This window comes from Apis cerana, linkage group LG10, assembly GCF_029169275.1.
Source record: "Apis cerana isolate GH-2021 linkage group LG10, AcerK_1.0, whole genome shotgun sequence".
In the NCBI taxonomy this organism is placed as follows: Eukaryota; Metazoa; Arthropoda; class Insecta; order Hymenoptera; family Apidae; genus Apis; species Apis cerana.
The window spans coordinates 9,422,691-9,435,068 of record NC_083861.1 but is presented as its reverse complement, the minus strand read 5'-3'; the positions used below and the strand labels follow the sequence as shown (position 1 = coordinate 9,435,068).

The 12,378-nt window shown below is 47.5% G+C and overlaps 2 protein-coding genes across 28 annotated transcripts in view; one reads left to right on the top strand and one right to left on the bottom strand.

Moving 5' to 3' along the window:
• The window catches only part of LOC107999521 (protein FAM76A), a 47,334-nt gene extending 37,102 nt beyond the window's left edge, over window positions 1–10,232 (top strand). For 2 of the 3 annotated variants that reach the window (XR_003698047.2, XR_009831359.1), the window contains exons 7-9: window positions 4,164–4,339; window positions 6,228–6,449; window positions 7,676–10,232. The gene's annotated coding sequence lies outside the window, so the exon portion shown is untranslated. The remainder of the gene's footprint in view (window positions 1–4,163; window positions 4,340–6,227; window positions 6,450–7,675) is intronic. The other variant, XR_009831360.1, reaches the window with a different exon arrangement.
• Window positions 10,233–11,016: 784 nt separating this feature from the next.
• Window positions 11,017–12,378, bottom strand: part of LOC107999499 (four and a half LIM domains protein 2) — a 67,413-nt gene continuing 66,051 nt past the window's right edge. For all 25 annotated transcript variants that reach the window (XM_062080156.1, XM_062080162.1, XM_062080165.1 and 22 more), the window contains 2 exons: window positions 12,188–12,374; window positions 11,017–12,099 (listed from right to left, as the gene is read on the bottom strand). In XM_062080156.1, coding sequence (XP_061936140.1) covers window positions 11,942–12,099; window positions 12,188–12,374 — 345 coding nt within the window. In that variant the 3' untranslated portion in view covers window positions 11,017–11,941. The remainder of the gene's footprint in view (window positions 12,100–12,187; window positions 12,375–12,378) is intronic.

The window sequence follows — 12,378 nt, the reverse complement described above, 5'->3', positions numbered from 1 at the left end:
TACAGCCCTGACGGTCTCAACGTCTGTCTAGGCTAGGCATCGAGAGTACTGTTAGCTTTGGGGCCCGAGCGGATTGAAAGGAGAAACGAAAGAAAAAGAAAAGGAGGAGGAGGACAAGGAAGAAGTAGTAGAAGAAGAAGAAGAAGAGGAGCAGAAGGTGGAGGAGGAGGAGGAGGAGGAGGAGGAGGAGGAGGAGGTGGAAAAAGTGGAAAGGGAGGAGGCGTTGGTGGTGAAGGGAGGGGCGAGAGGAGTGGGCAGGGAACTGCGTGGAATCCTAGGGTGAGCCATAATGTAACATCGAGTCGGAAACATCGTGGTTCGTCCTCGGTCGCCTCGAGGCGAGGGACGACGAAGACGACGACGACGCCGTTCTCTTCGTCCTCGCTTGCGCTCAGAGACCGCTCAGAAGTGAAGTGGCACACAATGCGTAAGAGTATTTTCAGGGGTCGACGACCGCTCTGCTTCCTCGAGGCTGTCCCTAGCGATGGCTTTGACCGCGAATCGAACGGTATCGACGCCTCGCACTTGACAAGCCTTTCATCGCTCTCCGGAGGGACTCGAGGATGACTTTTACAAACATTGCCCCTCTCTCTCTCTCTCTCTCACGCTGGAATCGATATTCGATCACATTGGATATCGAGTATCCGTGATTGGGAATACGAAATCAGATCGAGTAGCGTTATCAACGCGCTTTCCCTTTTTCCCCGTTTTTCTTATATTCATATATATATATATATATATTCCTTTTATCTCAGAGTTGAATAGATTCGAGTTGAATTAAAAATTAAGATTTTACTTTCCCCTCTTTTAGTAGATCTGGAATTTTCGACCGGTCCAGCGATTCCCTCTCGACGATAAACGATTCGTAAAGAAAAAATTTTTCCCGAGGAACGGTCGCGTCCGGCCGAAAAATCGCGGGGTTACGGTTCAGCGATTTTTTTTCCCCGCTTCGGCGACCGACCGGTTTATCACATTTTTAACAACCGGTTCCCTCTCGACCGTTCGATTCGCGTTACCGATTGTATGCAAAACGCACGCAACGCGCAAGTTTTTTGCACCGCGGAAAAATCTCCGGGAGATCGCCCCCCTCGTGTCCACCTCCTCGCAATTATCATTTCCAATATCCCGTCCGACAGAGATCGACGGGATTCTAAAGAGGATCGAAATGGAACCGCAGCTCTATTCCGACCGAGTGCGCCTTTCTTCTCTCTCTCTCTCTCCCTCTCTCTCTCTCTTGCACGGAGTTCAATGCTCGACGAGGTTAAAGTCCCGACCCTGAAACTCGCCGAAACTCGTCGTAGAATTCGTCGTTAACCGCCTCGACGGGTGACGTAGCGCTCAAGCCCGTTCATCTCGTAGACGAGATTATTCGTCTGCCGGCCATTTCGTAACTGGCCGAGCCGCCAATACATGAGCCGCAGCGATACGAACTCCTCCGCACTTGTGCCCGTGCACACAGGAAACGCTCGCTACGTGACGCAAGATCTAAATTGCCGGCAATGCGCGCGCGCGTGCGCGCGAAAAGAAAATAATAATAATAGTAATAGTAATAATAATAAAAAGAAGGCACCTTTTAGCACCTTGGTGAGTGCGTACGTCGCGCCGCGCGCGGCGCGACGCCACTATTATAACGGAAACACCGTGACCCAGAAAAATATTCGTGAACTTCTAGCGAGGAGAAGGCTACTAGCAGAAGGAGAAGGTTCCCTCCTGGGAAAAGGAGCAACGACACCGACAACGATCCTTCTCCTCCACCTCCTCCTCCTCCTCCTTGCTCGACTCAATTTCCGGCCGATGGATATTATTACTCGGGCGCATAAACGGGTTGTTTAAGAAAATACGGATGATCGGCGCGGAGGGTGAGAACGGGGGCGCTGTTTGAAAAGGGAATTCTCCCGTGACACATTCGTTTTTATCGCTATCTCCGCGCCTCGGCCACGAATCTCGGCCCAGACCGTTCCTGGGCATATACGGAAAGTCGGCGAGTTGTGTGTTGCTCCGTATACGAGGCGTTGACCCGGCGTTTCGTTCTCGTACCTGGCCAACGCTCTCCTACCAGGAACACCCAGGATATTCTCCTTCGTCCATTCTCGCAGGTGTTCGTGCGCGTAAACAAATCCGCTTCTAACGGGCCCCTTCCCACCCGTTCGATCCCAGGGGACACCGCAACGCGTCGGCTTACGTAATCGGCCACCCGAAATCTTGCCCCCCTCCAATTCTTTCTCTTCTATCCTCTTCGTTCGGAAGAAAGTCTCGAAGCCCCTTACGGTGTAAGAGACAGAGAGAGAGAGAGAGAGTTCGGGACCGATTAAGATTTGGCAGGGATGATTGGCTCGTTAGGAGGGAGATAACGAGGCTAGTAAAATGCTAATACAACTTCCACCATCCGCCTTGGCGTTATAAAATATATTACGCCTTTCAGCGAGTCATCCGGCCAATATATCCAGATGTACGTTGTTCAACAGGATTAACGTACAGCGTTGCGCAACTCGTTATCTCGTTAGTAGTATCGTAGAAACCTGTGCGTGAAATGGAAATTCGAGGAAATGGCGATTCTCCTTTTCTTCTTTCTTTTCTTCTCTAAATGAAACGTGGACGTGAAGGAAGGGAATGGTGGGAAGGAAGGAAGGAAGGAAGGAAGGAGGGCTCGCGCATCGGATCGAGGGAAGAGAAGATGGGCAAGTCTCGTTGCACCGGTGCATTCTCGTTGTACGCTGGCTGGCCGTACGGACATAGTTGGGAACGAGGAAGACCTAGTTCGAAGGTAGAACGGCGCAACGGCACTAGGTCACGCATCGCAGTTCCTGAACGGCGCGGCGAGCGTTCCTGCCCGTGTGCGTGTGCGCACGGAGCACGTGTGCATGTGCATCGGGCACCCGGTACGCGGCACGCATACGAGACGAGACGAGGCCGACGATAGTCGCCACGGTCGAGGAGACGGGAGAGCCTTCCCCTAGCCTGCGCGACAATAGACGCCATGAAATTTTCCAACGTTCGAGATTTTCCCGTTGCCACCTATTTCCATCGCGATGTTTATCCTCGCCTCGCAAGAAGAAGAAAAGTCAACCGAACTCGATCGTCTTTTGTACGATTTGACCATTTGCAATTTGTTTATCAATTTCTCCAACGTAATGGAGAACTGCGTGGAGGGGAAAGGAGTGTGATTTCTTTTTCCCATCTGCCGGAGCGAGAACGATTCTCTTGTGTACGATTCGCGAGCAGTTTCCGCTCGTCGAACGGCCATGGATAACGATAACGGTTTCCGGAACAGGCTCGGCCTTCATTCATGTCGGAACGTTCTCGTAGGGCTTTCACCCTCCCTGTCCTGGGCTCGGCCTCGAACGTAGCGAGGGGGGCGATCAGGCGCGAGAAATAACGGTAACCGCGGAGTCGTTTTGTCCCGATTGCGTTTAGGGAACTTTTCCACTCGATGGCCAACGAAAGTACCGCGCGCGGCGAAAGAGAGCCGCCACGCTGTGAGAGTGAATTTCGTCACTCCTCCTCGGCCACGATCCACGAGAAGGAGGAGGAGGAGGAGGAGGAGGAGGAAGAGGAATTTACATTCGAAAGATGTACTGTTAAGCGACCGTTGGAAGCGAAGGTGAAACGAGAGAGGAGCGGAGCAACCCGACGATCGATCCGGTTGAATGGGATATAAAACCGATGTAAAGAGGATCGATCGCGGAACCTCCTCTCCCCCTCCTCTCCTCCATCGATCGTTCGCCTCCACGCCACGAATCCCATCTTCGTTTCTTCGATTCGGGGATTGGAACCAGTTCCAATTAGCGGGGAATGGACGGAGAGGGTTCGTTCGCCCCTCTCGATTCGTCACATCGATTCGAGGATATAATTTTCCGAGCGGCGAGTGCGTTAGCGGCCCATTGTTTAGAGAACACTGGAGGCGAAGTTGGGGTTTCCAAGGGGCGCGTGGGCGGCGAGGACGAATTTTTCTCGCCTCGGCCAGCAGGAGATGGACGCGCGGATGACAATGCGAATCTCCCCCAGAGAGGGCAACGACCTCCCCCGCGTCGAAAAGTGGCGAAAATTTCGTTGCAATAACGAGAGGAAGAATCGAGTCCCTTATAGATGAAATCGATCGATCGAGACGAAGGAACGAAGGGAATAGGCGGAACGAGAGAGAATTGATCCCGTTGATTTTTCAGATGGCGGGCACACGCGAGCGGATCCGAGCGGAGCGCGATTAAAAGTGAAGGCTGTTGACCACGTGGCCGGAGGTCATAGCGGCGTAGGCAGACGTTACTCTCTTCTCGTCTGGTGGAAGCGAGCCGCGAGGCTGGTGTGGTGGCGAGGCCTGGGCTGCGCCTCGCCGAGCGGTATGGTAAGTGTGTTAACAACGTAAGCGGGGTGAACGCCCTCGATAGACCTAGACCCAAAAAGCGCTCGTTCCATGGGCAACTGCCACCGGCACTGGGTTAAGGCGAAGTCATGTGACGTGGTGCAGGCACATAAGTCGTGCACGACGCACGCACACAGCGGCCCACCGCTGTTACTTTCACGTGTGCGTATGCGTCCGTTTCTGTCCGAGCGCGCGCTCCCCGGGGTTCGTCGGCCTGTGACCATCTCGCGGAATGCCACGCGGAATTGTTTCCACTCCGCGCTTCCCTTCGCTTCGCTACCTCCACTCTTTGCTTCTTTCTCTCTCGCCATCTTTACGTTTTATATTTTATATATATATATACGTTCGAAGAAGAGCGTAGCTCGATCGTGGCAATCGAAGCGAATCTCGAACGATCGATCGTACGGAAAGACAGGATTTCGTCGAACGACGCGAAAGTTAAGAGGTCCCGTTTCGATCGCTCCTCGAGATTCATCGACTCTCCTGTCCCAGCGCGTCCAAACACTTTCCTTTCGATTATTCATCGCCGAATCGCCGCGCGAGAGAGACCGACGACTTTGCGCAGTTTTGGGCGAATTTGGAGCGAGCCGAGCACGGATCGGCGGTCTAAACGTTGAACAAAGAATTTCCCTCGTTTTCTACGATTCCTGTTCCACATTTCAACCGAACCGGGCGCACGACGCGATTATCCGCTCCGGGTCGAAACAAAACGCAACCATACTCTTTTCCCCTCCGACCCAATCGACGAATTACAATTATCGACACGTGAACCGTCCGGATACATCGACCGCAAACTCGACCTCGTCGCAGCGACAAACGACCAACGTTTTCAGGTCCAATAATCCTGGGCTCCTTACCAAACTGCCCTGAAAGAATAGAAATTAATCCCTCTTCCTTCCCGCGGAGGGAAATATATTTTTTTTCTCCTCCTCCTCCTTTTATATATATATATTTCCAATTACGAAGGTGTCGCGACGGCAGGATCTCTCTGTTTCCTCTCGATCGATGAAAACGAAGGAAAGCTCGCGGGGAGCAGGAAATCGACAACGAGCGTTTCGCTCGATCCCCGGACGATGGACGGGGAGGGCGGTGGAGGATCGGGGCCGGCTCGATGATTATCCAGGCTCGCATAACTGGCGGTGGAAAGGTATGGGACGTGTATAGTAGCGAGTCCCGGCGGTCGGTCGGTCGGTGGATGTAAGTCCATCCTTGATGGAGGTTACTCCGGGCCATCGTCCCACATCTCCTTGGATATGAACTTGTGTCTTCGTTCGACTTGCCTCCCGGCCGGCCGGCTTCTCTTCCCTTCGCTTCTCCTTCCTCGTCTCCTTCGTCCTTCTTCCTGCCGCCTTCCCCTCCGCCACCTCGCCACGCTCTTGCGCCGCACCACCTCGCAACAGCGCGCCATCCTTCGTCCTCCCTCGCCTTCGTGTCCCACCACCCTCCGACGTTCCTCCCTCTTCACCGCTCCTCCGCCTCTCTCTCTCTCTCTCTCTCCTTCTCTCGCCGCTATTTCCACTCCTCGCGGAATCCGCTCCTCCCCTCCACCGAGGACGCACGAGGCTTTTCTCCTTCTTCGGTATTCCTATCTCCCTCCCCTTCCTCCGCGAGGATTCACTCCAGTGGCGTGAGTTTACTCGCGATTCGCGAGTACACCGAATGCCTGCACCGATTCCAAGCCCTCCCTCTGTCCGTCTGTCCTTCGTTAAGCGACTTGCTCGGCTAACGGAGAACGGAACAGGAGGAGGAGGAGGAGGAGAAGGGAACGAGATGATCATCAGTTGTTGCGATTTTCTGGAGATCGATTGGAAACGATCGCTACGAAGAGGGAACAGGCGTGTTTTGAATTTTCAACTTTCTTTCTTTCCAGAAAGGAGAAGAAGAAGAAGAAGAACACTGCGCGGAAATGAATCCTCCTGTGACGATGATGAATCCCCCGGACCCGTGGAGTGGCGAGAGGTGTGCGGGGTGTGCGGAGAGGTGAATGGAGGGCTCGGATAAAGAAAGTTACGTCACTGTTGGCGCGTTGCTGGCGACTCCCGGCTCCCCGTCGCAGGAGCGGCACACGCATCGCGGAAAGTCGACGGACAAGGTAGCCGCGACCCGGATTACGAGTCATCGCTTCCCTTCGCACTTTTCTTTACGGGGTCAAGGCACTCGCGGTTCCGAAAGAGAGGAGGAGGGGGAGGGAGGGGAGGGGAGGGAAAAAAGTTGGCGAAAGAAGCGGTCGGGATCCCCTCCCCCTCCGTCCCTCCTTCTCTCTCATCCTCGATCAGATCCGTGATCGATGAGTTTTTCGATCCTCGATCTCGTTTCTCGCCGGATCGAGAAGACGAGAACCTGAACGAACCCCTTCTTCTCCAGATCCACATTTTTCGTCCGCGAGATTTGAACATTTTCCTTCTCCCCAGTTTCGTACTCCCCCGAAGACGACGAGGACGATGAGGCGGTGATGCGACGTCGGAAGCAGGGGGAAAATTTGGCACGGCTATAAATATACGAACGGCCGCGGGAGAAATGATAATAATGCGCGACGCATGGCGAAACGTCAATGACCAAGGATTCGGCGAGCGGTGGCCAGGTAAACGGCCCGAACGTTGAACCGACGAATGACCTCCGACAACACCGGCCTCCGTTTTCGCCGCCGAAATCACCGCGGAATAATGTCTTTACGGCCTCGTGCTTTCGACTTTTACGATCCTCGTTAAATGAATCTCTTCCTTCTCTATATACCTGAGCTTTTCAGCTTTCGTGACCGAGAAGGAACGGAGATTGCTTTTTCTCTCTCTCTCTCTCTTTTCTTTTTCTTCTTTCGTCGTCGTGTGAGATCTCTGAACGCGAACGTTTTTAACAGCACCGCTGCTCCGATTGTCGTTGGTTGGAAAACGTGATTTACGAACTCGGGCCAACTCTTCCTTCGTCCCTTCGAATCACGTCGCTCCCCCTCCCTCCCTCCCTCTTCTCTATTTCTGATACGCCTGTTTTTTGGGAACATTTAAATTTTTTGAAACCATCTGGACCGACCGTGACCTCGAAGCTTCGTTTATATCTGGTCAAACTGTCCTCAACATCTTTAACTACGCCTATACAATTATACGCGTGTTTATACGAACGTATCGCTCTTCAAAGAAATCACGAGCCAACCCGTGATGAACGATCCGTTTAATTGTTCCTCCAAAACTGACCGTGAAAAAAAGTTAACGATAAAATATTAATCGTCGATGAAAAAAAGAAGAAGAAGAAAACAAATATTATACCTATTTTCGTGGAAGAAAATTTCACATCCATCAATAGATCGCATTTCTTGTTTGATTCTAGGAAGGAAGTTCACAGCGGATAGGAGGAACGTTAGGATTCGAAGGAGAAAGGGGTGACGATTGGCGACCTAATAAGACCGAGGGGGATATTCAGGGACACTGGTACGGAGAGCAGAGAGAAAGAGAGAGGATGGACGTCACAGGAGGAAACGAGAACTACCGTGTTGAGGGGGGTAGGGATGAAGAAGAGAAAGAGAGAGAGAGAGAGAGAGGAGGGTCGCTGTGTGCTCGGTCGAAGACACGAGACACACGGCGACCGCTCGTTACATAAGTAAGGTAAAGGATCTCCTCTTCTGCTCTCCTTGAGTCGATCCACATCCGCGATTATGCCACTTTCCATCGACCTCGCTTCACCTCGGCTCGCCGTGCATCGACACCACGTGTGTGCGTGTGTGTACGTGCAACGGAAGCTCGTGATTTCCTTTATGGATCGAAATCCGGAGCTTCCTTGAAAAAAAAAAGGTCGAATTAGGATTCCAGCTATCGAGAGAGAAAAGAACCATTTTTCTCCTTCTCTCTATAAAGATCGAAAATGGAATGGAATTTTTTTTTTTTTTAATAAAAAATTGATAAAAATCATCGAGACACGGTTGAAAATTAATCACTCGGATCCTTGGAGAAGGAAATTAATCATTGTTCCCTTTGAACTGGAAAATTTGAAAATGAAAAGATTAGATATAGTCCGAGGCGACTGTCACCGGGAGACAAAAGGAATTGTGTCAGTTTTTTTCCTCCGGAACACCTGGAGAAGAGGAGGCAGAGAATTATGCCAGCCCGTTCTTCAGCCCCCGCAGCATATTGTCCGGGAAGCTTGCCGCGGGGAAAAAAAAGGTTTATTAAATTTTTCATTTTCCTAGAATCAAATGATTTTAATTAAGTCTTAAAGTCTTATCTATAATTGGTTTCTATAATTTCGTTAATTATCAAATATTTCGATATAATATATTTCCATTTCTTTTTTTTTCTTTTTTCAAAGAATCTTCTGTACGAACAAGAACAAGACGAAATCGCGATGATCCTGATTCAAAATTAAATCTTTCTGGCCGTATAGTTGTAAACAGGAAACGGGGTAATGGATTACGTCAATAAAAAAAATGTATCGAACGGATCGAACAAAACGTATCATTCTATCGTTGTATTATGTAAAAAAGCGTCTTGCTTGGTTCGATCAATTTGTTACGTCCGCAGTTTTTACGAAACATTCGTTCTCCGATCTTTCTTTTATTCCTCCTCCTTCCTTCCTCTTCGCTCGCGATGTAAAGTTAATTGGCGTAGCGCGGTTACTCGATTTACATGAGTCTTAATTAAGCGACTACTCTTGCTCGTCTCAACGCGTACGAAATTACCGGCCTGTATGGAATTTTCGAAGTAATTGTTACGTGTTTTATGCTCGGACGAGGGAAGAGGTTGGACGGATACAAATCCTCAAGATCGTAAATTCGCCTTTTTTAATATCACACCGGGTTAGGGCGATCGTTCCCGTAATGGCTCACGTTCGTCCATTCGATATATTTTCGACGAATATTACGCCCTCTCGATTAGTACGCCTCCTCTGCCCAATGGAAAAATCGTTTCCCGTGACCGTTAACGTCCCCTTGGATGGATGGGACGCTTTAGAAGTTTATAGTCCGGGTTATGGTTTCTCGTGAGATCGGTGATATTGACGAGTCGTTGAACTTTACAATATAACTTCGACGATAACGCGACCTTGCCTTTGAACGGCGGAAGAACACTCGAGCGAAAAAAGATCTCCACAAGGAAGCTGCGCTTTCTCTTGTGGAAAATCCTCGATCGGATAGAGAGAAAAGGAAAATGCGATATTCGTATTTAATCGAATAGAAATTATAAGAAGTTTTAAAAAAATTTTAACGGGTAAGTTCGATTTATTTTTCTTCAATTTTTCTTCAATTTGTTGCATTCGATAGAATTTTTCGCGGACAGGAAACGCTATAACCATCTAGCGGTCGAATGGTACAATCAAAATGCTCCTGGTAACGTGCAACACGATGAGCTATCGTGCGTGCATTTTGCCAGCTGATGTTGAATGTAGACACCTTCTTTACCATCTTCTGTAAATCTTTATCCAGATTCTTAATTTTTCTTAGCACTTAATGTACAGTTACATTTTTTTTATTTCTCACTTTTGAATTTCTCAGTTATTAAATGGATAAAAAAATCATAAATCTTTGTAAATAATTACATTTATTTATTTATCAATTTCACAGTATAACAGTGTATACGATACGCTGAATATAGAATAATCTCTGCTCTTTATCGTTTACTAATTAAGGCGATTAGTATGTGAGTGTGATCGGTAAGAACATATATTATATAGCACGTGTACTTTTTTATTGGTCGTCATAATATCCTTTTGTCGCTCTTTCTTCTTATTCTTCTTATAATTTTTTTTTATTTTTTATATATATATATAGAGGTACGCTACCGTTTATCTGCCCATTCATTTCAATATTTATTTTATCTCTTCTCGACGGTAACACATCTCTACCGTATAGTACCGTAAATATATATATATATATATATATATTATATATGTATATCAACAACTAATTAATTTCTCATAAAACGTTAGTTTTTTTTTTTTTTTAACTTTATGTACTCGTGCGGATAAGGCCACAATTAGTGTTTTTTTCCGCGTGTGCGTGTAGCACACTCGTCCGGCATGCGTGTGTAGATGCGTGTGATTCTTTTTCTTTCTCTTTCTTTTGTATATTTTATTTTATTATTATTATTATTATTATTTTAACTTTTTATTATTTTTATTCAATTTGACGTGGTTGATGCAAAAATGCTCGCGAGTTTATATCGCGCATTCGCGAATATATATAATCGGGCTCGCGTGAAAAGTTAAAATTATTCTAAGAATAGGAAGTATATAGGAAAGGTAAAAATTTAGTTCATAATCTTTGGACTATAACGTAAATTTAAATCTCGTATGTCGAACTTTTTTAAATCTTTAAAATTTTTCATTCGTTGTCAACAACTATGCACCCGAGCCCTATCGTTTTAATTAGTCGTTCGTTATACTCGAATTTTGCACGAGTGTTACTGTACAATATCGCAGAGCGATAGAGATAGAGATAGGGGGAGAGAGAGAGAGAGAGAGAGAGAAAAGAGTGCAGTTTTTTCGCGCATTTTAAAGGCATCGCGTTGATGTGTATAATTGTTGTGTGTGTGTGTGTGTGTGTGTGTTTATTTGTTTGTATGTGAGCGTGTGCGTGTGTATGTATGTGTGTGTGTGAGTTAAGTTAAATAAAAATAATATTATCCATATATAAAATTTAGTTCCGTAAGAATATATAGGATCTATTTTTTTTCCTCTCGTTTTTTTTTTCATTTTTATTTCCTCGCGTTTATTCTTGTCGCGCTTTTTTCTATCATTGTGTACAAAGCGAAAAGAAGAAGAAAAAAAAACAATAACGTTAAACATCATCACGACAGTACGTAGCTTCGTTCCATTCTCCAAATATATATAATTTCAACACTCGACCACATTAATTATAACGTTAAGGCGATTTGATTCTCGAATTCTTCTTCTAAGCAACTTTCTTCGAAGTTTCTGCAACGCGCGAATATTTTATACGTTCGATATTCCGTTTAAACACCCTCGGTTCTTGGTTTCTCCTCGATCACGATCATTTGCGCGAGGGAGAAATCGGGAATAATCGGAATCGCAAATGTGACTAAAAAAGGCCTCTAAAAAACTACGAAGCTAGCAAGTACCCCCGTGTCAGCTCGCGTTCTCCGCTTCGAGAAAATACCGCGTACGAAAACTCGATACACTGAATATCGAGAAAAACAGAGAGCTATCGTTTATCTATGCGAAAAAAATTGTCGCACAAGGATATCCGATTGTTTTCTTCCGTTTTTTCCCTCCTCGATAAAAAGTACAGCATTTCTCTGCTATGGACACGTATAATATATAATATATATCTCCTGAAAATATAATATCGAATATTAGAGAAACACGATAATTTTTATCGCGATATTCCTTGTTTCAAGGGTGGTGAACAAGCTCAATTCGATCATCGTCAAGATTGATCGACTTTCTACCTTTCTTTTCCCGAAGCGGAGTCTCTCTTTGTTTCGAAGGCAAAAATCTTAGCGAGGATATATATTATATATATTCGCGTTACACAAGCTGGACACCGTTGAATCTCATTGATCAAATTCTCTTCTTCCCCCCTCTCCCTTTCTTCTCGTTCGTTTCCTCTTCGCTCGATGTTGTTTCGCACCACGGAAATGACGTTTACATGAGCTTCATCTTGGCGCAATCGGGGCAGATGATGTCTTCGCCGTCGGTGATGAAACCGCGGCCGACCAACGAGGTCTTGCAACCCGCGCAGATGAAACAGTCGTTATGCCAATGCCTGTCCTCGAAAGAGATGAAGCGAGTTCCGCCAATGCCTGGAAACGAATTCGAAACGAGGGTTTCAGAGGAATGGGAACCTTTTAGATGAAAGACAAACGTTCGAAAAGGATTACGAAACGATACCTGTGATCGGTTTGGAGCAGGCGGTGCATCTCTTGGCGAACAGTTCTCCGAAACAATCGGCGCAATAGGGCTTGTCGTCGCGAGACGTGAATCGCTGGCCAGCCAGGGAATTGTTACAGTTGCTACAGGTGAAGCAGTCTCTGTGCCACGGCTCGTTCTTATACGTTACCCCACCGCTGGTGATGATCTGA